We start from the raw sequence: 27,273 nt of genomic DNA on the forward strand, positions 1-27,273 counted from the left end.
CTCCCCAAGTGACATATTACACAGAAACAGTTTTGTACTTAACTTTAATATATGTTTACAGAGGTTGGCAAAATGACCTGGTAATCTGGATTTGTAAAAGTACCCAAATCCACCCAGATCTTTTTTTTAACTGTATGATGTTTTAATTATTTAACAGCCAATTGTGCCAGAATTGTCATCTTTATTCTTTCTACTTCTGCTAGTTAAAATTCATTTTTTGAACAGTTTCCAACAGTAAATAGGCTGTAAAAGCAGAACAGGGGTGTATGGCATGGCAGTGCTAGACTACCAGCTGAAGGGTACCACAGTATTTTTGAGGATAGATACCTGATTTATGTGCCTACCTCTAGTTTACGTACAGTCTAGATGTGAAAACCTTTAAGGACTGGCTAAAATCACATGTTTGAATGAACAGTTAACAACTGGAGTTCTGGGGACTTGAAGTTAATGTAAGCCAAGGAAAAAATATATAATATATGCTCATCCACATATTTATGATAAGCTAAATATTTGTCCGTTGTGCCTTATCTATGCACACTTACAGAAAATCAAGAATGTGTGTATTCTGAGATACAAAAGCACATTCTATCAGCCCCTTCATAACTTTAACTCTCAGCATTCCTGTACATCTTATCCCATGTTCCGATCTCATCATCCCGTGCATAGAACGTACAGCACAGATTGTTTTGTGTTTATTAGTAGTTCATGGGGCCAGTCTTTGTTTGTTGTGATTTATGATAAGGTAATGTTTTGTGTGCAGGGTATGTCTTATTATAAGATACATTATTTCCCACAGCCAGATCAACCCCCCTCCACTTGCACAATATGACATCTCTTAATACTGCATGTGTGTAAGAAGCTAATGAATGATGTGAAACCTTGATAATTATTGCAGGTGTTCCCTTAATAAGATGATCACAGTATATGTGCATGGTAATTTAGCATTTTCTCTATTCCTACAGTTATACAATGCATTTACCATGGTTTGCCATGTTTTTGTTTTAATATGCTTATAATGTGCTATGCTGTTGCTATGGTAACCTGTTACAAAGGTTCTTATTGTTGGTCTGCAATGTGAATGCCTTGATGGAGTGAGCACTCCATATAGATTTTGAGAAAGATGCTGTAGTGGGGAGCAGACTAGATGGAGCCTCAATTATCCCTGTGTTTCTAAGGTGTGCACACACAGAAATACACAGCAAATGTCCACTTTGAAACACAATTCTGATGAAAGAAAGTCCTGCCAGTGTGGCCATCATCAAACACAGGAATACAAACGCTCCAGTCCCAGCTATCACAAGCTGCCAGTGTCAGTGCACCAGCCCCATGGTGAAGCTCCAGTCCCAGCTATCACAAGCTGCCAGTGTCAGTGCACCAGCCCCATGGTGAAGCTCCAGTCCCAGCTATCACAAGCTGCCAGTGTCAGTGCACCAGCCCCATGGTGAAGCTCCAGTCCCAGCTATCACAAGCTGCCAGTGTCAGTGCACCAGCCCCATGGTGAAGCTCCAGTCCCAGCTATCACAAGCTGCCAGTGTCAGTGCACCAGCCCCATGGTGAAGCTCCAGTCCCAGCTATCACAAGCTGCCAGTGTCAGTGCACCAGCCCCATGGTAAAGGCTGTTACAGGTTCAGGTGTAATGATTCATTGTCTTTTCCTTAGGTGACACATTGTATCATTATAAAGGTGTATACCATCCGAGATGAATATACTGTTTGTAATTTATAGATGACATAACCTCCTTGTCACAATGTCATGTTTTTTTTGTTTTTTTTTTACTATTATTACCTTAATATTTTTGGTTGAACCACAAAAACAAATTACTGACATTGTGGGATGGGTTGATGATAAAGCAGTTTTTTTAAAATTATTTAAATGAAAAGATGTTCTCATTTACAGAGTGGAAATGAGAGGATTTTGGATTTCTGGAAGGATATGATGTCTGCTATAGACCACAATTACAATACGTCAGCATTTAAAGGTAGGATTACTAAGTGGCATGGAGTTCATTTGATTTGCTGCTCCAAATGTTTCTGATCCCTTGTTGAGTTAATGCAGGCAAAGAAACAAAAACAGCACATTTAAAGATTTTAAATGTTTATTTTGGTCATTTATAAAGGGCAGATGCATCAAAAAGGGATTTGACAATGTTTTGTACAGGTATAAAATTGGGAGTAGATCACTGCAGTCTAATTTTCTGGTACACAAGAGAAGTTATCAGGAATTCAATACATGTTCCTGTGTTACAGTTCCATAGACATCATTACTAATACCAATACTTCTAACAATAATGTCGGTTTATTCAAAATCTAATAATAACACTGCTTTTTAAAGACAAACAGACACAAAGATTACATGCTTGGTTGGAAGGGGTTTGAGCACAGTGATGAAAGCACCATATGTTTTCTTGCTGTAACCACATTTGTAATTTTTATTTTCTGATTTTTTATAAAAACTGAAAATTAGAAAGCATGCTTCAGAGGGCTAGGCAGCATACGATGGGAAGAAGCAAAACAGCATGAACAAGGTCTTTCATCCACACAGCTTGGTGCATAGAGTAACCTTTGATACTTTAGAAACGATGGCCCATCCCTGATTAATTACACAATACACCTTTCTCCCTTAAACAGAAAGTTACCCACCCTGTATTATTCGGTTTGCTATATTTAAAATCCACAGAGTACAAGCTGTGTAGACCAACATTTTATATACCAGAAAACTAATATACTGTCAGGAGCATTTGAAAGAAGGGTCTAAACAAAACAAGGCATTTGAACCTCAGAGGGGTAGGTGGTTGAGCCAGTTGAGCCAAATCAGTATCACGTAGAGCCAATCAGGAATCCACTGAAGGAGCAGTGAATGTTATCGGAGGCATAGACACCGTTGGAATCATCGTCTGGAATCTGAACCCACACCTGGTCATCTTCCTGAAGGTGGAGGATACCACTTCCTGAGGCTTGATCCAGATAACCTTTCTTATATTCATCGTAGGTGTACATTACTGGGGAACCGTTTTTATACAGCGCAACCAAAACATTAGACCCCTTAACATGCACGTGGTATGCAAAATAGTAGACTCCCGGTATGCGACATGTGAAGATTCCAGTGGAAGGGTCATAGTGTTGCTGTGCATTATATAGGATGTTGTCAAACTGAATGGGAGCTTCTTCATGTGGGTAAGCCTTGCTAAGCAGGGCACTGAAAGCAGATATGGGAGCCACTTGCATTTGTGCAGATTTTATACTCTTCTGATATATCATCTCTCCTGCAGGGCCGGGTGGTCCTGGAAGACCAGGAGTTCCAGGGCGACCATCTGATCCTCTTGCTCCGGGAAACCCAGGGGGACCCATTGGACCTGGCACTCCTTTAGCTGCGATACCGGCAGGCCCTGCTTTCCCGGGAATACCAGGATGCCCCTTTAAACCAGGCGCACCTGCAGGCCCAGGTGGACCGCTGGGTCCTCTTGAGCCGGGTATCCCATCTTGCCCACTTGATCCTGGTTCGCCGGGTTGGCCTGCATTGCCTTTAGACCCTGGACTGCCTGGTTGCCCTGGGAGACCAGGAGAACCTGCTGTTCCTGTGTCACCCTTCACACCTGATGGCCCCGAGGTCCCCCTGGGACCCACTGGGCCAGGTGGTCCTGGGTACCCTGGTTTCCCTTCTAAGCCTTGTGAACCTTGAGCACCTTTAAAACCCTTGTGCCCTGGTTGTCCCATTTGACCAGCTTCACCTTTGGACCCTGCCTGTCCAGTTTCCCCAGGAAACCCTCTTTGGCCCTGAGGCCCTGGTGGGCCTGCTGGCCCAGTGCTCCCTGGTTCCCCTGAGTGCCCGGCTGACCCCTGTTCTCCTTTAAGACCAGGTGCACCTGGCACACCTGATGCCCCTCTTTCCCCTTTAAGCCCGGGCAGGCCTGATTTACCATAACCAGGAAGCCCTGGACTCCCACTCACTCCTGCAGGTCCAGGTGGACCTGCTGGCCCAGTTGGACCAGGCATACCTGGGGCACCATTTTCTCCTGGCTTTCCTGTACTCATTGGCCCTGGTGACCCAGCAGAACCCTTTTGACCTGGCATGCCCATGGGTCCAGGCGACCCATCCAAACCAGGCATTCCTTGCTTCCCTGGCTCCCCTGGGTACCCAGGTTTACCAGGTTTACCCACGCCAGGGGTCCCTGGCCTCCCACCCGGACCTGCTGGCCCTTCAGGGCCTCTCTCTCCTTGAGCCCCTGGGACTCCGTATCCATTCTCTCCTTTTGGGCCTTGCATGCCTGGAGGACCTTGATGTCCCTTTACTCCTGGTGACCCTTGTGAGCCTGGTGCACCTGGCATGCCTTGTGGCCCTGGCTTTCCTGGAGAAGAGAGGCCAGCAGGTCCAGGAGTTCCAGGAGATCCTGGGAGCCCCCTGGGCCCTTGAGATCCCTGAGGTCCAGTTTCTCCTTTTTCCCCGGGAACGCCTTGTTCACCAGGTTTGCCTGGAGTACCCGGAGAGCCAGGCTTTCCTGCAGCAGAGTGTCCTGGTGGTCCAGCTGGCCCAGGAGGGCCTTGTACTCCTGGCACCCCATAGCCGGGCTTGCCTGGAGGCCCTGGATGACCAGTAGGGCCTCGTTCTCCTGGTTCACCGGGGGGGCCCGGTTCTCCGACCATCGGTTCCACTGTTAAAGAAAAAAAAGTGATAATAAAATCAACATTTGAAAAATATCGTCTGACAACTTGTAATTTTAATCAATGCAATTGGTGTCTTCCATAGCAACGTATACCTGTAATAGTGACTCTTGACAGTGTACAGGGTCTGTGTGCTTTATTAGGGACAACCATAAGTACCTGACTGGGTCCCCTTTTGAACAAATAACAGCTGCAGCGCAGCAAGGCACAGATTGCACAATGTTCCTGTAGACATCCGGCCATTCCATTAGTCTATCATTGAAGAACGCAGTTGTGGCTGAGAGTTCTGGTACATGTTCCTCAAACAATTTTGGCTTGGTGAATAGTCGCATTCTAACTATATCTCGATACACACCTGGAGCATTGCAGGATGCACCTGATAATCTGTGATGTTCATGCATGGGCATTGACTGCAAAGTTATAACCGGCCCTAGATTATGTCAGCAAATGCATGTCTGCTTCATTACTTTTCATTTAGCATAAACAGTGAAAATGGTAATTCGCCTGATTAGATAAAGCCCAGTTATTTTGGCTCTGATTTTCTCCCCAATTTTAGACTGTCCAATTATTTTTCCCCTCATTGCAGCAATTCTCCACACAGCTCCAGAGAACTGAAAGTTCATTGGGTGTCCTCAACCTAGTACACCCAGGAACTCAAGAGCGGGTGCCGGCGAGCTACCGACCTCTGTTGCCTGGCCAGCAGGGTTCGCTGTAGCACGATGAGGAGAAACAGCCTCTGACGGTTTTGACTCCCTAACCCGCGAGCCTGCGCTCCCCTGTCTGTATGACTCACCCTGTACACCACCCGGCTGTGCTTTTACCAGTTGAGCCACTCAAAGAAAGAAAGCACTATTAATATTGCAAAACCAGTAACAACCTAAATGGTTACAATGGTGTTTCATAAAATGACTTGCTTTATATCCGCGTGTTCGTCTAGACCAGGAGTTCTTAAATTTCTTTTGGAAATGTACGTTATCATATGAAATTACTGTACATATAGGAATGGTAAATGAAGCATGGGCATGCAAACGTTATGCCTGCAGTCAACGGCCCCGGAGCCTTTCTAAAAGTGGGTGAGGGGTGTGGGGCAAGATTCATGGGGGAGGAGTTTGGGGGTAGCAACGTTTTTCAGGAATAAATATTTTATTTTTAGTTTTAGCTAATATAAAATGCACTTTTATTTCAACCAGGCATCTCAACTGTAAAATAACCAGATTACAAAATTAAACCATGGCGTAATATTAGACCCACAGCAGCAAGCCTGTCATTTGTGTCACTTGTGTTTCTGCTTGCTTCCTTGTGGATTAAGATTTAATTTTGCCATCAGAAATGGAACGAAGCACTGAAAACTTGCATACAGTATCAGTAGACTCCTCTGATCAGTAAATAACACCTACTTCTTTAAGTTCCACTTTCAAAGTATTTTCTTTAGGGGTATGTAGACATTTAAGAAACACGTGTTACTGTCTGAAAAATTTGCTTCTAATCTATCGTAGCCAACAGGCAGTTCTTTACAGACTTTACTTGCACATTTAGTTGTACCTTCTTTCCTTTGCTGTCTTCCGCAATAAAATCCTTATGGTCACCGGCACATTCTTCTGGGGTTTTTAGGCATTTTTTTACATTGCCACAATTTGCAATTCTGTTTTAAATTCTCACTAACTAATATAGCTTTAAATCCTATAAGAAGCCTTCTACTGTAATTTTAATCTCGTTTTAAATCTTGCAAGTGGAGTCTCCAGTATAAATGTAGAATTTGCTGCCACTCAGTAGTTGGGTGGGTTTAAGTGGTATTTATTTATTTATTTATTTATTTCAGTAGGAAAATGATGAAGTCCACATGAATTGTGTAACCATTTCCAGTGTTTGTATTTTTGTATCAGGTGTTTTATCAGTTGAAAATCAGAAGCCCCAATCTTAAGGTATGTCAGTACTTTTTGTGATCACACGACCCCCCTACAATAGCCTTGCAACCCTCTTTAGGGTCGGGACCCCCAGTTTGAGAAACGCTGCTTTTTGTACACATCAACGCTCCCTCCTCCAACAATGCTGATGGAGTAGGAGATCTAGCATCTGATTTGGCGGCTCCTGTACAGTATACCACCATGATACATGCAACACAGGAGACCTAACTACGGTTTGTTTTTGTATCTTGTGAGTAAGTGCAGTAAACAGGTATGTTCCTGGTACTACCTCACAGCACAGTGGAATCCCCCTAGATTGCTCAACCACTTATTTTCAGTTGCCAGGAAACACAGATAGTAGTTTGATAATGTCTTGGGTTGCCCCAGTGCTATAAAATGCTCTAATATAAACTGAACTGTTATTTTAAATGTTTTTGATAGTGGATGTATATGTATATAGTATCTATTCAGTAGCTGTCTCACATACATACAGCACATTTTCCAGATTTAGCTTATTACTGTCAAGGTTCTGTAAAAACAGACTTGAGATATACATTTTCACACACACATACACACACACACACACACACACATATATATATATATATATATATATATATATATATATATATATATATATATATCTATATTATATATATCTATATTAATTTTAGAAAATAAGTAACAGCTTTCCATGCTGTTCCTTAGTTTTTAATGGAAGGTGTGATTCATTTTTTGTCCAGCAGGAGGCAGTCTTGCACTTATACTGTTTGTAAGTACTGTTGAGTATTGGCAGAATTGACCCCTAAACCAACATAAAGCACTTTTGATAATGTATTACAATTGTTCTTCAGACCAGCTGTTCAGTATCGGTCATAATTGTTTTTAGAAGTCTTTTTAAGTTTGCATTAAGCTTCCAAAGCCTTTAACCATTTGTTTTCTATAGCCCCATTCACACACTGTTGTAAGTGTTCCGTGCTCTTCTGACTTCACCGGTTTCCTAAAGTTCAGTTGTTCAAAAGCTGTAACCCTTTCAGCTAATGCCTCTATCAGTGTAATGGTTTCTAACTGCAACGCAGAGAAGAGACTTCCTCTTTGCATTCAAACAAATTGACAATGTGACCTTTCAACTCTGCTGACCCAACCTAGCGTGCATATACTGTATAGAGGTTGAGTAGGTGGGGTCAGCCAAGTTGGAACGACATTTTGTCACATGATTTGAGGAAGTCTTTTCAGTCTCAGACAGGTAAAGACAGATATAGTGAAAATAATTAGTCAATATTGGATCAACAGACCCCCGAACCGCCCAACATGCTTGCAAACATCACAAAAAGGTAAGGGATAGATGAAAACAATAACTTTGTGTTATAACCATGCTACAGAACTCTTATAGTACAATACAGTCATTCCCTGAATTACTGATTCATCTGTGTGTGGTTATTTGTATCAACACAGTTTCTGTGTTTACATGTACAGTAGATAGATGTTGAAGGGATATTTTATTCCTTATACATTTTTTAAATATTTAACTTCCTATGTCTACTATACTATTTTGTAGTGACCGCCAAGGGTCTGTGAACTTTCAGTTAGTAAATGGAAAATCTCCATAAATACACCAAGTGGACATAAACTACCGCTGTATACAGTGGTCAAGTATCAAACTCACCTATTTCAATTGTTTGGTTCTAGCTTTGAAAAAGCAAAAGTTGTTTTTCCATTTTAAAAAAATAGGAGTTAATCAAAGATTGACTTAAACATATGTATGTAAGTAATTGACCTTGTACTGTATGAGGCAGTTCAACAGGGGAAGACAAGTACGCTTTTTATACCCATACTCCAAAATAAAAACCGTCTGAGGAACATTAAGATCCTTTACAATATGACATGTATAATAGTTGAACTGTACCACATCCTTGACCACTTCTTTCTCAGGCAGTTGTAATAAAGGTGTGGAAAGCTCTCACAGTGAACAAGTTAACCCAGGAATACCGCTGTGGCTGCACGGAATATTCTACCACAATACTGGGGAGGGGAAGGGCTGTTGACTGCATGTTATTTGTTGTACACAGATAATTGGAGTGCACTGGGTTAAAATATCTATTTATGGCCTTGTATATGAAATACAAGTAGTGTATTGGCTCTGGGTAGTCTAGACAGATGTTGTTTACTGAAGAAGATGTTCCCATAAACTGGTTATTGGGTGAGGTTGTGGGTAAGCTGCTTTGAGCGGGAGCATCAGGCAGAAACCTCATCTCTTCTTTTTTTTTTGTTTGTTTGGTTACCTGGTTGCACATTTACCAAACACCTAAGAGTTATGCTTTTACAAATCAGCACCACATGTGAATATCCTGAGGTAAAACTACTAGAACTACGGTATGTTACATACTGTAGAGAGAACAGGTACGTGATGATGCACAGTATATGGCAGCGTTAGACTAGTCATAAAACAACAAAGTCATTATAAACCATTCAAAGAAAACATCTTAATAATACCCAGGGAACTACTAGTTTTAGTGAATTGAAATGTGTGGATTATCTACATGTAGGTTTTGTAAAATAGATTTTAAAGAAAACAGTTCTGAGGGTATCGTAATTGTCAGCCATGTGTAAAGTTAAGAAATCATATTATGTCATACTAGACTCTCATCTAAAAGACTGCACACCTGCAAAATGTGCAATGCAGGTGTGCATTTCAATTGCCATGTACATAATTCCCTGTTATATCAGTGGAAGCATATTGCTTACCGGTAATATCAAGAGTCACTATTCCAACTCTTTGAATGCCATTCTGCTTAAGTTTCTGTACATACTGTATGTAGCACTGTGTGTCAATCAAATGTTACTATCTGTTGATAATTTAGAAAAAATACCCAGCACAAAAAGTGGAAAAAAATGTTTTTTGTTTGGATCTTCATGAAGATCAGCATACTTGCATAGATTTAACAAAAATATGGAATTTAAAAAATAAATGCCCCCATGTTTTTAAAATTAATGTTCGGTGTCAGACAAGTCATCTAAAGTACTTTGTTTAGGTATTTATCTCAATTAGAGGCAAAGGTTTAAACAGCCAAAAAAGTGATATCAAACCAGAAACATTTAGCATAAAAAAAGACTATCAAATGAATACAGTATGTGATATCTACAAAAGGAGCTTTGTCTTATCTAGAGAAAAGGGTGCTGTCAGGGTTATTGGTAAACTATACAGTAAGCACATTGCATATTCATGGCCTTGAAGATATGGGATTTATCATAGTGAGCATCATCACTACAGGTTCATCTTTGGACATTATGATCTGGTGCCATTTGGCGAGGATGCTGAAAATAACAGCCAGTCCACATCCTGACATGGTCCATTGGTTAACTTGTTTTTAAAAATGCACTTTTATTCTTGTGCCTTTGTGGTTTATACCTCAAACCAATCTTCCCCACCCTTTGATTTTTAAATTCTCAATAACAAAATTGTTGTGGGGAAAAATGTAAATAACACTGAAAAAAAGGCCAGAAGGATTAACACCACATTCTTTGTTGGTTTTTGGTTAACCCCCTGCCTGTAAGCGTTTCTGGTTTAAAACACTGCAAATGTTAATTGGTTTCAACACAACTTCATTTTAGGGGGAGAATTCCCTGTAAAAATCCCAAAACCTGTTACTCTATGTATCAGCTAATGAATTAAATAGATATACAGAAATCCACTTTCAGTAACAAGAGCTGGACCAGATTTTAAACAAAGCATTTTTAACAGAGCAGCCAGGAAGCTAAATATATTAGAAACGTATTGAGGTGGCCCCCGATGCACTGACAGACAATGTTGCTCTGTGTACAGCACATCTTTGATAGCTTGAGCTTTGTTGTTAACAGATCTCCACCACTAAGTGTGCTTCTAAATCTAAGTGTGGTTTTACCTGGTTAGAAAACTAATACAGTGCGTACATGCATACATAGTGCATATATTCATATGTAAAATAAATACTGTGTTTTACTTTCTAACTTTTTAATTTACTATACAGCCCTAGCACGCATGCATACTTGATATTGGATATCCATCTTATTATATGATATAGGATAAGTGACACCCCCGCTGAGGGTACTGTGTTAACTGTTAAATAATTCCATGGATGCAATCCAAGAAAACAGGTTGTGTTTTAAATCCAGCTCGTTGGCAGATCCAAAACAGACTGGCTTGATAACATGATGTTAGAATGCTGCTGAATACCAGTATCTTTGTGTTTTAATTAAGTCATTGCAGGCTCAAAGGTAATCCGTTACACATCAAAGTAGACCATCCGAATAATTGGTGAATAAATAAATTAATAATGACCAATTCCCAACTGCTGCATCCAAAATATACTGCATATTTACAAGATATACAGCTATGGCCAAATGTTTTGCATCACATTATAGAATTTTATCTAATTTTAAAGTCGAATGAAACCTGCTGAATGGTGTTACGTTAACATATTGAATTACATACCACTTTGTAGTTGTCCATATACTTAACGAAAAAGTGACAAAAATAAAAAAAAATTGACATTTCAAAATCTAACATGTAATAAGTACTACTATTGTGGCTTCCATTAGACTTTTGCCTTAAATAAAATATCTAAATTATGTTCATATAGTTAACAAAAAAAAAAAAAAAAAAATGATTTCTCAATCCTAAAATGCTAGGGTGATGCAACACGTTTGTTCATAGCTGTAGGCAGATCTGTCTGTATGTAAATGATAGAGAACATACATTGTGTTCTGCAACACAAACAAGAGCTGTGTGCTTACCTTGACTCTTCACGTTGTATGGTTGGTACTGAGGTCCCTTGGTGTCAGACTTGCCATAGTATGCTCCCCCATGCGCCGTGCTCAAGGAAAGCAGAAGCAGAAGGACTCTTGTAACTTGTAACTCCATGCTGGCTACTCAAATCTGCAGAAGCATGAATGTGGGTAATGTTAATGCTTATCAAAGAAGAACTTCAGAAATGATACAGATTAATTTCAACAATGAAATAAAGCACTTAACAGTAAGATCTTATAACAGAAGAAACCAAGTTAAGGTAGACAGAACAAGGAGTTTCGACAGAATATGTCGTTAGTGTTTAGTATTGCTAAAAAAAGCATTCTGGTTTTAGAAACATTCACATTATTTATATTTATATATATATACATACATATATATATACATATATATATATATATATATATATATATATATATATATATATATATATATATATACATACATATACTGTCGGCTAAACATAACCCCAACAGACCACTTGCTGTTTGCCTCACTTACTGTTCCCTTGACCTGCCCTCTCACAGCAGCATGCAGGAGAAGAACACAGAGTTAGAGCTTCTACCAGTTCAGTTATAAAGTTCAGTCTAAGGCGAGAATGACAGTGCAGCCCTTAGCCACCTATCAGTGGCTGCAGAAGACTAGCCAGTACTTGGTCCCATTCCAAGGGAACCAATGCTAATTGAGCCTTCCAAATCTCTGATCCTGTTTGTTGACATGAAAACAAAGTGAACTAAATTGCAAACATACCAGCATAACTGTTCTTCAAAAAATATAAGCTTATATTTCTTGCAACTGCTTTTGTATCCTTAGACAGGATGTCTATAGAATGGCAACAGAAGCGACTACTCTAAAAGGACTGATGTTCTGTATTTATACTCTCTTTGTATTGTGAATGTGCCTACTATATAAGCACCTCCCTTAAGTGATTTAGGCAATAATTATGGGGGGGAAATTGGACTTCTGCAGGCATATTACATCAGGCTGGTCGTTTTCTCTAAATGTTTAGAGGCTGGCTGTTTGTCTGTCAGTGTCTCAGGTTGTAGAGTAACATTGCATTAACTGAAATAACATTCTCGAGAGATTTCAGGGTTAGTTGCTAAGCCCTATTCCGAGCTGCCAGGGACGATCAAGTATGTTTTTGTATAAATTTGCTGTACCCTACAAGATCTGGGATGTGTTTAAATACAAGTTGTTTGGGCGGTGAACACGCACTTAAGAACTGTAAAATAAAAGTGAAACAAGCAAATAACAAGAAAACCAACAAAAACAAACGTGCTGTTCCTATAAAAGACTAAACGTGGTGAAGACCTGCCATTCATGTAACGTGCTTGTTGTCTCGATCTCTTCTTGGATTTTTCCAACTTCCATTAGCTGGAAGATTAAAATACAAATCTCAAATCACCGAAATGCAATTGGCACAAATTTTTGTGAAAGGAAATTCAAGCTGTTAATGTTAAATAACTAGTAGTAAAAAAAAATCGGGCATAATTCTGAGTCCTTTTAATAAACAATAGTTTTTCTGACAAAAATGGTGTATTTGCTCTTTGGTGTAACAGCCTTTATAAATCAGGACCATTAACTTTCTAAGCAGACAGGGCAACATGGTTTATAAATCACTAAAGACATCAGTCTTCTATCCCAATAATTTGTGTATTTCTTATGTTTTTTATTGCTTACGTAAGTAAAACATTCTCCCAATAATTCTCTTAATTCTGCTGATAAATGTAGGCGTGTTTATACTTTCTTACATTGTACTTATTGTAAACAGAATACGCTCATGGATTGCTGTGGTTATGCCCCTAATAAAGATGGCCATGAACAACCCATTTTTCGGCCATTCTAATTCTAGTTTCCATTTTTTTACTTGTTATTAAGATTTGATTTGAACATGGTTTTTGAATAGCAGCCTGGTGGCCATATAGTGTAATTGTGCTTTTACAGTACAGATTGCACCATCGTACATTGTTCCTAAAACAGTTTGACCCTGGTCAATTGAAAGGGGGGGGGGGGAAGGAATGTTTTATTTTTAAATTGATAATTACAGCAGAAATTAATTTATGTGAATTAATAATCTGTGAAGTTACAGTACATGAGGTACCAACACAGTCAGAGCTACGAATCTCCAGCTATAATCTTTATTTATAAAAATGAATGTTTGGATGCTGCACGCTGATTGGCTGTTGAGGATTTTTTACCCATCAACAGTCCAAAGCACCTTTGACCATTGTTTCATAGTCCAATTTCTGTGTTCTTGTGCATATTTTAGCCTTTTAGTCTCGTTCCCCTTTCTTAACAGAGGTATTCTATGCAACACATCCTTTAAGTCTTGATTTCAAAAGTGACCTTCGTACTGTTGATTTGATGGACAACGACACCTGTGCCTTCTGCCAGTTCTGTTGTCAATTCAACGCTTGTCTTCTTTCTATTCCTTCAGGATATTATCTTCACGTATTGCTCATCCTTGTTAGACATATATATATATATATATATATATATATATATATATTTATTTTTTTAAATAATTTTTTCATGCTTTTATTGTATCTGTTTTATAAGCAGGATAACACTCCAGGGCTTGTGCATTGTATCTATTTTAGTACAACACAACGCATGCCTTGTCATGTGTTACTTTACACGCTGCTGTGTTGAGTGCATGTGAGTGCAATACACGAAAACTCCCTAGTAACGAATACATTTTAGACTCTCCAAAACTATATATGACAGAGAGTTTAGATATTTTTTTTTAACTTGGAGATATTTTCCATGTATATATTTTCTTCCTGCATCTGTAGCTGAGTTTTATGTAATGAATTATTTTTCTGTTTGTAATTTTAAGGAGCCATTATCACGTCCATATAAGACAATATCTGTAAGATGTATTGTAACAAGCTGTGCTGTTTTCTATCTTCCCTTATCACATGGCATAACTTTCAGTACTTTTTCGACATTATGAACTGCTTTGTTCATGTCACACATACAACATCCATAGTCAGAACATTTAAATAGCAGTATACACATAATACAAAAGCAGCAATTTTAAAATTACATTATAACCCACTAAGATAAGAAAGCTGTTTTTTTAAAGTACATTTTTAGACTTGACTTGAAAACTGTAATGGTCCCAGCTTCCCTGACAAACGAAGGCAGAGCATTCCATAATTTAGGAGCGCTACAAGAAAAAGCCCTACCTCCCGTGTTGCTTTTGTTGACCCCAGGAATAACCAGCAGCTCCGCATCCCGTTTGAGTGGGGTTTGGAAGATACAGGGACAGTAACTCCCGCAAATAACTAGGTGCTAATCCATTCAGGGCCTTATAAGTTAACAGCAAAATCTCAAAATCAGTTCTATACTGCACAGGGAGCCAATGTAAAGAGGCCAAAACAGAGGTAATATGTTCACTTTTCTTGGTTTTAGTCAGAATTCTAGCGGCGGTATTCTGAACAAGCTGCAAGCGGGATACCACACGTTTTGGGGTGCCAGAAAAAAAAGTGCATTACAATAATCAATTCTAGATGAAACAAAGGCATCGGATATGGAAATAATTGGTCTAAGTTTGGCTATATTTCTCGAATGGTAAAAAGATACTTTAGTAACTTCCCTAATATGAGTCTCAAATGATAGATCGGGATCAAAGATGACCCCCAAACTCTTAATTAATGCATTGTGCTTGATGCCCAGAAATGTTCTGACAAAAGATGTCCATCAGTATATATTTTTTTGCCCTTACTTTAAAGAATTGGAGGAGGCTGTCAGCAGTCAGGAGGTAAGCCCAGCCAGACAGTTAAAGTTAGCCTTCATTCAACAGGAAGGAACTGGCAATGGAGACCCCAGCCTCCTGGATCCACGTTAACACTCCATCACAGTCTTGTCCTATTGAGTTTGTTGCTATAGAAGAAGGCTCTCGAGAGATTCATACGATAGAAGGATTCAGTGGTGGAGATGGAATGCTGAGTCAGTATTTCTGAATATAAAGACTACAAAAGCTACTGATGCAAAAGTAAAGGACAACTAATTTGTAACCGAATTGTTTGGGTAGATCATTTATTATTTGTATAATGTTTTATACTGAAGACAATTGAGCTCCCACTGTGTTTTTTATTAGTAGTTTTTTAACTTAACAAGTGTGTCTATTTAATGTATTGGAAGGGCTGCAGTGCCACTCTGATACAGCAGAGGGTGCTGTTCACGAGGTGTTGCTGGAATAACCTGTTTGCTTGGAGTGGCAACTGTCTTGTTATTGGAACATACATGCCACGTTAGTAGTTCTATTTTTAGGAGTTGAACCTCTGTAATAATTGGGTACATCCTCCAGCAATTGTTAGTCCTACATTACTTTTGCCCACACTGTATCCTGCCTTAGATCACACTGCAATTTCTTTTTTTTCATGATGACCCTGTGTAATAAACAAATAAGCAAGAAACATTGAGATAGAGGCAAATCAAGGAATATAGTGTATTTGATGTGCAGTTAATGGCTAATCCATGTAGCCTGCAGTATGCTGTAAAAACATATTAAGCAAAATACAATTTTACTAATGTGGGTATTTACTGTCTGTTTCTTTAGTTTTTATTTCTTCAGGTAATTGTTGTTTTGATTGAGTTTCTCAATTTAATGTCCGACAAATGTTGGTTAATTCCCCCTCTACAATTACTGTCCAGCACTCTATAAACAACTCACACTTACTAAAGAGGTTCTTAACACTTTGTCAATGTTTCAGATGATTGAACTTATTGAACGGCAATTTGGAACGCATGTTAAATATTTCAGAGACAGTACATTTCCAGTAATATTTTTTGACATGCATTGTTCTTGTGACAGACCTATTTGCTTCCATGTCATTATATAGGATGCATGAAGAAGCACTTACCCTTGCAATACAAAGCCCATTGTACTGCACATTCATTCTCATTCACATTCAGTAAGTTGTGCTCTTTCCAGTCACAGGTTACAGTATTTACAGGGAGCAGCTAGAAGGAAATGTTCTTCCAGGGGGTATTTGTGGGAGGATTATTGTTGATTTTTTCAGCACAGGTCCTGGTTAGTGAGTTACAAAAGCTGCAGTAAACCTTAACACCAGCAATGCTTTTTGACATCTCAATATCCAATTCAAATTGTAAAAAAAAATAAAAATTGCATTTTACTTAACAATTTTACTGAAGGTAAACATTTTGTGAAGCTGTTCCTGACATTTGTTATGCATACAGTATATACAAATCAATTAATTGGGAAAGGTGTATATTATTTGAGGGCTTTTTAGGCAAACATTCTAATTATGTCTTTTATGTGCAATTTTTAGTTTTCTTGGAATCCAGGCATTTATTTTTAAATTCCAGAAGTTTAAATTGTAATGGGAAAATAATATAGATTGGTATTTAAATTACTTTCTGTGGAAGACATTTTCAACACTAGAAGAAATATAAATTGTGTCATTTTAAGTTTTTTGATCAGAGAAATTTAGACAATGGATACGCGTAAATGTTGACTGAAGTAACTTAAAACAATTAATAATTCCTGTTGTGATATTTAAGTGATAAATCTGCTTCTCATGAAATTGTTGGGTAGGATATTCTGTTGTTTGCTGTTTGTTTGCTTCGTTCAATTGCGAATTGCATATCAAAATTGCGAATTGCATATCAAAACAATATTGTTCCTGTCAGACTTACTTCAATCATTTGCTCGCTAGTGTGATTATTTATGGTCTGGTCTGATAATACACAAGAACAAACAATACAGGATAGTCCCTTTGACATGGGATACCAAACAGAAAGGCAGGTACTGCAGGCTGCGTCTGTCGCTTAGAAGAGAGGTGGTGCAGAGCATACAATAAAGAGGTTTATCAGAGTGTTTTACTACAATGTGTACGTCAAAAATGCATGTTGCCTACTCTATACTCTACCTATGCATTCGTTATGTGTGCTTTTACGCTTGACTATTATAAAATACAACTTGCTAAACCTCTTCAATAAGGGGACAGTGTGCATAGAATGATGTTATATATCTAATGTATTCATGCAGAAGAATCTCAATGGACAAGAAGTCAGACCGAAGACTTACTCAGTTTTTAATTGATACAATATTTATTGACAGGTAGACAATGAACAGGATAAATTGCATCCGTGCTCAGTGCAAAAGCAGACATTTCAGTCCCTCGTGCAACTTTCTTCTGTGCGCAAACAACAAAACATGAATCGCATTGTTTAACGCTGACATCCAGAAATAAGGGATACGGAACTAAACTGTCATAGCAGTAGTACACATTACTACCCAGTAGTTTGCTTATTTTTCCCTCTTTCCCATTAAGCCTTTTATAAATAAGGTTGACCAGTCTTTGATATGCTATATTTACCCTAAGTTTCCCTTAACTGCAGGACCAGTTAATGTTTGATGGTTCTATCTGCATTCTAAACTCCAGACCAACACATGTGTTTTATTGGTTGAGTGTAACCCTAACATTTCAGTTCAAAACCACTGTGGCTTTTATTGCCCACAAAAGAAGTTTGGAGTGCCAGGACCATCCAGGGTGAACTGTTGTTAACTAAACGATGGAGCCTGAAAGATTATACTGGCCTTTTAACAGTTTTGTGGGTTTCAGTGATTTCAGCTCCCTTCCTTTTATTCTCGCTTTTAAACCACACAGTATTTGCAACATTTTTTGAAAAGACACGTATCTAGAAACAAGAACATTGAATAAAATATGTCAACCTTAATCTTTCCCATGCCCTTTTCCTGTGGAATTTGTTCCATGTTCATTGGAGTTTGGTGTAGAAGCCTAGGCTCAAAAGGTTCTATGGGGATGTTTTTGTATTTGAACTAACCGTCTTGTTTTTTGTTCAGAAAGTCAAATGCTTCCTTTAGCGGTACACTTAGAAAATAAATGTCGCCATACATTTTATCCCAGGAATTACTCACATGGTTTTAAATGAATTCTTGCTAAAATACATTCACCTTTACTACAAAACTTTAAAGTCTTACTTCATAAAGGTAGTTTAAATTCGCTTGATAAAGATTTACAATGTGATAGCAGAATACTGGATCTAATTCTACCCCAGTGGTAGATAATTCAACCTTGATGGATTTCAACCATAAATATAAATGTTCTGCCTGTACTGTATATCTTTTAAAACAACATCACCACCACCAACTCCGAAATACTCGCTTTAGATTTATAGGATTTAAAATGGGTTATGCAGACTCCTGTTTATGATAACATTAGGCTACGTTATTTAAGAGCGTCTTGGCCTTTATCACTAGTTATCCTTATTCTAATCTTAGGCTGAGTTCCAAACTCTTGGCAGCCGTATTGGCAGTCAACCTCCATTAAATACCAGGATTGAGGGTCGTAAGCAAAAGACCTTGAACAAAACCTTTTCTGAACCTTTCCAGCAGGTTTCACAGACCTCGTCTTGGACTACCTTACCTAAATTAAATTACATGAAAAGTTGTTACACCCTATTAATAAATAACACTAAATGTAATTTAAAAATGCTGAAGTAAAAATCACACAGGATAGAAAATATGTACTGTACATACAAAGTTAGTTTAAAAAAAAAAGTTGAACTAGCAGACAACAAGTGCCATTTCTACAATGTTTGTCATACATACAGAAGTGTTTAGAAACAGCAGGTGATTTACAGCAAGGCTAGGGCTGGGGATTGTATTGTCCATTTTTCTTCACTCAGACCCCTTACTTAAATACCCTGGTATCTCTGAATTGAGAATCGTCTCCTCTTTTATAATATGCTAAATATTTTAATGAGTGCTTTTAAGTCCTTCAAAAAAATCAGTTTGTCAGTAGATTGTCTCAGGGACCAGCCTACATATACAGCTGCTGCATTTGGATGGAAAGGAAATGTATTTTAATTAAATGAAGAGACTGAGGGATTCGGATCATTCAAAATGATCTAGACAGCATTCAGAACTGGGCAGACACATGGCAAATGACATTTAATAGAGAAAAGTGTAAAGTATTGCATACAGGCAATAAAAATGTGCATTATAAATATCATATGGGAGATACTGAAATTGAAGAAGGGAACTATGAAAAAGACCTAGGCGTTTATGTTGACTCAGAAATGTCTTCATCTAGACAATGTGGGGAAGCTATATAAAAGGCCAACAAGATGCTCGGATATATTGTGAGGTGTTGAATTTAAATCAAGGGAAGTAATGTTAAAACTTTACAATGCATTAGTAAGACCTAACTTAGAATATTGTGTTCAGTTCTGGTCACCTCGTTACAAAAAGGATATTGCTGCTCTAGAAAGAGTGCAAAGAAGAGCAACCATAATTATCCTGGGTTTAAAAGGCATGTCGTATGCAGACAGGCTAAAAGAATTGAATCTATTGAGTCTTGAACAAAGAAGTCTACGCGGCAATCTGATTCAAACATTCAAAATCCTAAAAGGTATATACAATGTCTATTGGGGACTTTTTTGACCTGAAAAAAGAAACAAGGACCAGGGGTCACAAATGGACATTAGATAAAGGGGCATTCAGAACAGAAAATAGGAGGCACTTTTTTACACAGAGAATTGTGAGGGTCTGGAACTCCCCAGTAATGTTGTTGAAGCTGACACCTTGGGATCCTTCAAGAAGCTGCTTGAAAGTCAAACTCAGTTAATGTTTGTTTTGAAACAGATTGTTGACTTGTCCCAAGATTTAGTGTCCAGTAATGTATCTTATTAAAGTGAAGACTTAGAAAAAATATGGTTTCACGTGTTTTAGTATTCAATAGTGTTTTTTACCTTCGTTGTTTAGGCTCTTAGATTTTGTTTTTCTTTAAGGTACCATTAAAAAAATATATCCATGAGATTAAACACTCGATCACAAACTCTGTTGTAAAACTAAAAAAAAAAAATAATAATTGTTGAGTTATATCTACAATGTAATTGTAAGTTATTTTAAAGCAATTGAGATTTTGAGAGTGAATTCCGTAACTCTTGCATCTAAATTGATTAGATTGCCTTCACAAAGACAGTTAAGAGAGATTCACTGAATACTCCCTTTTGCTTAGTCATTTTAGATAAACTGCAAGTTATCTGTCAGATCTTAGATAAAGAAAAGAATAATAACTTAAATAACAGGTTATTTTAGATTGCATGCTTATTGACGAGTGCATTAGTTAAAGTTTGTACTTTAATTCAAAATGAATGTCCAACAAGGAAAGACAATGCAAAATAAACCTGAACAGTTAAGTGCCCCACTTGACTAACATGCTGCTCCAGGTTCAGCATGGTGACAGAAAGCAGATGGATAATCAATCCTTTTAAAGGTAATGCAACGTGTTGATGGGGCCCCTGGTCATACGTGCTACATATGGGATTTACTCCCTGTGAACAGGCTGGCTGCAGGGGTGACATCAGGCCAGAAAGAATCACACAGACAGACAGGCAATACTGTGGTTGAAACTGAGACGATGCGGCGCTCAGTATGTTTAATGAAACAAATAAAAGTTTTAAACAGAAAACAGCACACGGCACTTGACGCCAAAATAAACAGACAAACAAAACGAACAAACACTAGCAAACAGGGCACGAACACTAAACACAAAACAAGTGCGGTGCTGGTGATCTCCAGCACTCATAGCAGTTGTTTAATATTATTATTATTATTATTCACGTTTACCTCCTCTTTCTCTCTCCCGTTCTTTCGCTCTGAACACACAACCCCGAGTGAGTAAAACATGCATCTATATATACTGTTGTGCCAGGATTCAATTACTAATTATTCACTTGAATCCCAGCACGTGAACTAATTATGTGCAACCCCATGCTCACATATTACATACTTTAAATACACGTGAAGTGAAGTGCAATCCCCGTGCCTAAATACAATTATACATTTTAAACACTGATGCTCATTACCCGAATTATATCCTGTGTACCAACTACAATACACCAACATTAACACACCACATGCAACATAAAACACAAAAATACACACAGAGGCTGGGCACATTGCCACACTCCCTTATGCACCTTATTGTATAATGCACATTGTACATTCATTTGATCAATACTTTTGCTTATATGGTATGCTAAAGTGTTCTAATTACTGTTTAATCACCCTTTTAAATAAAATAAAATACATTTAGCCAGGGCAATTGGGAAAAGTAGATTGTTAGTGCATGTTTTTAAAAAAAAAAGAAAAAAAAGATACCTCTAACATGCCAAGCTAAATATGCAGAGCTTAGTTCATTTATATTGTACATGGTGCACCTTGTGCCAACGCAAGGAATGCTTGAAAACTACTTCTGTGCACCACTCTTCAATCAGTTTCTCAGCACTAATGTTTTTTGGCCTTCTAGAAGAACATTACTGGATTATCTGTATAGTAAATTACCCACCAGATCTAATTTTGAAAATTTGAGCCAAAAAAGTAATTGCCGAAAATTAGAGATTTTGTTTCTTGATAAAACCTTTAAAGTAAGCATTTACAAAGCTTACGAGTGCTTCACAGTATATCTAGCCTGTGAACAAAGTATGTTCAGTTTTTGTGTGTGTGTGTGTGAAGTGCAAAGGGAAACCAGCAGTTGTTTATATTTTTCACTTTAAAAATAAAGTCTTTTACCACAGGCTAAAATGATCTTATTTTGCTCTTAAAAAATATATGTTGTTGGACAAAAGCTTTTGGGCAACCAGAGCTGAAGAGAACGCCATAAGTTATTCAGATTTTTCTCTAATTTTAGATGTGAGCTGTACTTGTTCTTAAACTCTAGAAACAAAAAAATGCATTTGCTTAACTTGCTTGAGAATGCTATTTAATTACAGATATGAAAATGTATCATGTTTTGTCTTTGTTCATTGTTTTTGTCTTATGAATCTGAATAAAAAAACATATTTTTAAAATAAATGTAAATAATTGCTAAGGATAAAAAAAATATGTAGAACAAAATAATAATGGAGGGCATTTTAATTGATTTCCAGTTCAACTCACTAAATGATTCATAAAAATAGACTAGGATACACTACAAATAATAAGTCCTGTAGCTTCAAATGTCATTGCATTGCTTTTTTATATTTCCTTCACAATGTATGGTGTTTGCACTCCTGAATAGCTGTGAGTTTTGTTGCTCCACTGGTGATTTGATACTCTTTCTTTACCTGGCTTTGCACTTGCTTTGCACTGGGACTGAACATCCTTCCTCATGCCATTGAAATAATGTGACTTTTCAACTCTGTCAAACCACGTACATATATACAGTACTGTAGATAAAAAGATATCTATACGTTGAGTATGTGGGGCTAGCAGACTTGTCACTTTGTTATTTGAATTGTCACATGATTTGAATGGAATGAGGAAGGCTTTCGATTACAGTTAAGCTTGATTCATTACACGTTTTTCACTGTAACTTTCTTCAACAACTGAGTAATACATTTTCAATGATTCTGCTTCTAATTGAAATATTAGTGCAAATCAGTACAAATGCCATGGTGTATTTATGCAGTAAATGTTTCTGACTAGTGTGACAGGGCAGAGAGCCCTGCACACAGGAAATGTGTGTTTGTGCAGGGTATTTAAAGGAAGCAGCCAGTCTGCTCAGGGCTGCTGTGTGAATAAGCCTGACTGTGTGTGTGTGTGTGTGTGTGTGCGTATGTGCGTGTGTGTGTGTTTGTGCGTGCATGCGTGCTTGCGTGTACAGCCATAGTTAAAGAAAGGTAGTGTAAAACCTTTTGATAATTGTGAAAAACTGTGTTTTTGTTTGTTTGTTTTTGTTTAACAGGTAAACAGCTTAGCTGTCCTGTTTTATAGTTTAGGTTGCAGTGTGTTTTAGTTATTGCTCGAGTAGAGCTAGGCAGTTGTTTTTGTTTTGTTTATTTAGTTTTGTTTTTATAAATAAAAGTGTGCAGCCGCGCTAAACTGCAAGTTCCTGTGTCAGGTCAGTGGTTTTTAAAGGGGCAACGAACCCCAGAGTTGCGGCTCGGTTTCACTACATACAATGCAAGGCTTCATTACATTACCAGAAGGCCAAGCATCTCGCACGCGCCCCTGAGTGTTTGCTTACAGTGCTTGACCCATCTTTTGTAAGGTATTTGTTTTCCATGGCGAATATTATTTCACACAAATTGAACTGCTGATGAAAACTGAGACATTAAGAACCTGTGTCTGGAGGTCGACTACTGAGTGGTCTTGCCTTGCATTTCCCAGCAGTTGTTGCTATCTAAAGGAATACATTGTTCTGTGTCAGCTATATATATATATATATATATATATATATATATATATATATATATATAGAGTAGCAATTAAATGTAGTTTGAAAATAATGACTGCTTTTAGCTGATTACCTACCCAGGCATCTCAGTGGCACTTACACTTAAATCTGTTAGGAAAGTAATTTTGCTTTTGAAAAGGTTCAAGGGAGAGTCAGCATTTTCAAAGTAAGGTCTGTAACAAGGTGTGCTGCCAGACCTGCAATTTGCAGGAATTCTGCACTTGAGCAATTGCAGAGTCTTGGCGCTGGGGGAAATCAAGATGAAGTGTTCAGGAGTTATACTGCATCATAGAAGGCAGTCGCCTGAGTCGGATATGTTGAAACTAAGATTCAGATTTGCACAAACAAAAACACAACTTGCAATGTCTTTTAGGTGTTGCACCTTTATAGTGCTGCATGCTTTAAGCCCAGATCAGGAGACACACTGAATGCAGTGACTTTGTACTATAACCTCGGTGAACCTGGCAAGGGACTCTTGTGTATTCAGCTTCAGACTCACTCATATGAACAGTTAGGTATATACAGTAATACAATAAACCTTGCTGACGAAACAATGACTTGCTATGTGCTTCTGAGCTGCAGTGTGACCATGAAGTCATCTGTTATCCAGTCTCTACCTTGGTAAGGTAGAGGCTAACTGTCCAAATCTCATGTGGCCTGAACCAACAAGCAGATGACAGTCATTGTAACAAAGATAGGTGACTGAATTTCAGAGTGATAAAAATTGAACCTTTTAAAAATTGTATCATTTTGATCATTTGGCTCAAAGGGGGGGGTGGTGGGGTGGTTGAAGTCGGAACTCCGAAGTAAACTTTATGACCATATCTGGCAATGTGCCCCGCCCCTGTGTGCATTTGTGTGTTATGTGTTGTATGTTGCGTGTGTTAATGTTGGTGTATAGAGATTGGTACACAGGATATAAACAGGTCTGTGTTTCACGTGTGATTTAAATTGTATATTTGTATTTAGGCACGGGATTGCACATCACTGCACGTGCATTTAAAGTATAGTATGTGAGCACGGGGTTGCACAGAATTAATTCACGTGCTGGGATTCAAGTGAATAATTAATTAGTAATTGAATCCCAGCACAACAGTATATATAGATGCACATTTCTTTCACTCGGGGTTGGGTGTTCGTGAGTGGAGAACGGGAGAGAGAGAAAGAGGAGAAAGAAAGTAAGAAAGAAAGAAAGAAACGTTTGTTTTGCTTCACTCACCGTTTGTCTGTCTGTTTACTGTTTTAGTCCGTTTTTGTTCGTCTATTTATTTTGGCCTCAAGTGCCGTGTCCTGTTTTTGTGTTCTGTTTAAACCTTTTATTTTGTTAATAAACGCTGAGTGCTACCATTTGCACTCAGCTTCTCATCACCACCGTCTGTCTGTGTATTCCTTTCTGGTCTGACGCCACCCACTCCAGCCGTCTTTGTCACACGTGGTGTGAGAAGTGGGATGACAGCGCCTCCAGGACTCAGGCCAGAAAGGGTACTGTGGGTGATGTGGAAAAACCCACAGGACTGTATATAAAAAAAATAATAAAAAAAAAATAATGGGAAAGAACAGCCTGAAGAAGCAGCAATAGCAGAGCAAAGGGGGGAAAGGAGGAAGCAGGGCTGTGGTGTTTTGCCTGTGGCAAAACCTGTCACATCACCATGCACTGCTCCGTCCATGTGGCTCTTCGGGCACTGTCCCGAAAGATGGGATGGGGGGAAGACACGGAGGAGTGGTTCCGCTGGAAGGCTAGGAAGCCAGGACCCAACCGGCTGTCATTGCCGTTGTGCCCCCTCTGCGAGGGTAAGCATTACTTTGCCGTCTGTCCCTTCCGCAGTTATGAGGAGGAGCCTGAAAGTCCACAGCCCAAGCGGGAGGAGCCAGAGCGTCCACAGCCCAAGCGGGAGGAGCCAGAGCGTCCACAGCCCAAGCGGGAGGAGCCTGAGTGTCCACAGCCCAAGTGGGAGGAGCCTGAACATCCTATGCCTGAGTGGGAGGAGCCCGAACGTCATACGCCTGAGTGGGGGGAGCCCGAACGTCCACAGCCCAAGAGGGGGGAGTCGGTGTGTCCACCGCCCAAAAGGGAGGAGTCGGTGCATCCACAGCCCAAAAGGGAGGAGTCGGTGCGTCCACAGCCCAAAAGGGAGGAGTCGGTGCGTCCATAGCCCAAAGAGAGGGAAGTCGGGGCTTCCACAACCCTAGGACCCAAGCTGCCAGCAGAGGGAGAATGCCTGCTGGTTCCACCTCCACCAGCAGAGGAAGAATGCCTGCTGTCCCCATGTCCACCAGCAGAGGGAGAATGCCTGCTGTCCCCATCTCCACCAGCAGAGGGAAAATGCCTGCTGTCCCCATCTCCACCAGCAGAGGAAGAATACCTGCTGGTTTCCCCTTCAGAGGCAGAGCCGCACCAGTCCCCTGCAAGAGAGGCAGAGCCGCACCAGTCCCCTGCAAGAGAGGCAGAGCAGCACCAGTCCCCTGCAAAAGGGGGAGACTACATGCTGCTCCCACCTCCGTCGCCAGGAGACTACATGCTGCTCCCACCTCCATCGCCAGGAGACTACACGCTGCTCCCACCTTCGTCGCCAGGAGACTACACGCTGCTCCCACCTTCACCGGCAGGAGCAGAGCAGCCGGAGCTGCCTCTGCCTCCGCCACCTTCACCGGCAGGAGCAGAGCAGCAGGAGCTGCCTCTACCTCCGCCACCTTCACTGGCAGGAGCAGAGCAGCAGGAGCTGCCTCTACCTCTGCCACCTCCAGGAGCAGAGGAGCAGGAGCTGCCTCCGCCTCCACCACCACCAGGAGCAGAGGAGCAGGAGCTGCCTCTGCCTCCTCCACTTCCAGGAGCAGAGCAGCAGGAGCTGCCTCTGCCTCCGCCACTTCCAGGAGCAGAGCAGCAGGAGCTGCCTCTGCCTCCGCCACCTCCACCAGCAGAGGGTGAATACCTGCTGGTTCCACTTTCATTGTTGTGGGAGGACTGCTGGCCCCTCCCACCTCCACCAGCAGAGGGTGAATACCTGCTGGTTCCGACACCACCAGGAGCAGAGGAGCAGGAGCTGCATCTGCCTCCACCACCGCCAGGAGGAGAGCAGCAGGAGCTGCCTCTGCCTCCGCCACTGCCAGGAGCAGAACAGCAGGAGCTGTCTCTGCTTCCCGCACCTCCACCACAGGGATTACGGTGGCCGGAGCCCCAGAAAGGGGAGCTACCGGCTACAAAGACAGGGGGAGAGGTCAGGAGACCACTTTCCCCAGCAGCAGTTTCGCTGCAGGAGTTCTTGTGGCCGGAGCCCCACAGGAGGGAGCTACCAGCTATGAAGAAAGGGGGAGAGGTCAGGAGACCAGCATCCCCCGCAGCAATTTCGCTGCAGGAGTGGACCAGCATGCTGTCAGCCGTGCCACTACCGGCAGGGGTGCTGACAGTATTGCCAGCCATGGGCCCACTGAAGCCTCCCTTCCCAGCCCGAGACTTTGTCCTGGACTGCTGGGTTTTTAAGGGGGGAGGTGGCCATTGAGGCCATGTGTGATGCGCACAAAGGGGGGTATATGTGGCAATGTGCCCCGCCCCTGTGTGCATTTGTGTGTTATGTGTTGTATGTTGCGTGTGTTAATGTTGGTGTATAGAGATTGGTACACAGGATATAAACAGGTCTGTGTTTCACGTGTGATTTAAATTGTATATTTGTATTTAGGCACGGGATTGCACATCACTGCACGTGCATTTA

At 40.0% G+C, this 27,273-nt stretch overlaps 1 protein-coding gene and 1 pseudogene across 2 annotated transcripts; one reads left to right on the top strand and one right to left on the bottom strand.

Moving 5' to 3' along the window:
• The window catches only part of LOC117410606 (5'-nucleotidase domain-containing protein 1-like), a 115,957-nt pseudogene that overhangs the window by 9,793 nt on the left and 78,891 nt on the right, over positions 1-27,273 (top strand).
• LOC117410604 (collagen alpha-1(X) chain-like) lies at positions 2,078-12,220 on the bottom strand. Of its 2 annotated transcripts, none has more exons than XM_034017273.3 (3): positions 12,099-12,220; positions 11,336-11,477; positions 2,078-4,648 (listed from the first exon to the last, which is right to left on the bottom strand). In XM_034017273.3, the coding sequence occupies exons 2-3, from the start codon at positions 11,460-11,462 to the stop codon at positions 2,817-2,819; spliced, it is 1,959 nt and encodes a 652-aa protein (XP_033873164.3). In that variant the 5' UTR covers positions 11,463-11,477; positions 12,099-12,220; the 3' UTR covers positions 2,078-2,816. The 2 variants fall into 2 exon arrangements, with proteins under 2 accessions (XP_033873164.3, XP_033873165.3); XM_034017274.3 differs by lacking the exon at positions 12,099-12,220 and adding an exon at positions 11,850-12,030.

The sequence above is a fragment of the Acipenser ruthenus genome, chromosome 6 (genome assembly GCF_902713425.1).
Source record: "Acipenser ruthenus chromosome 6, fAciRut3.2 maternal haplotype, whole genome shotgun sequence".
Classification (NCBI taxonomy): Eukaryota; Metazoa; Chordata; class Actinopteri; order Acipenseriformes; family Acipenseridae; genus Acipenser; species Acipenser ruthenus.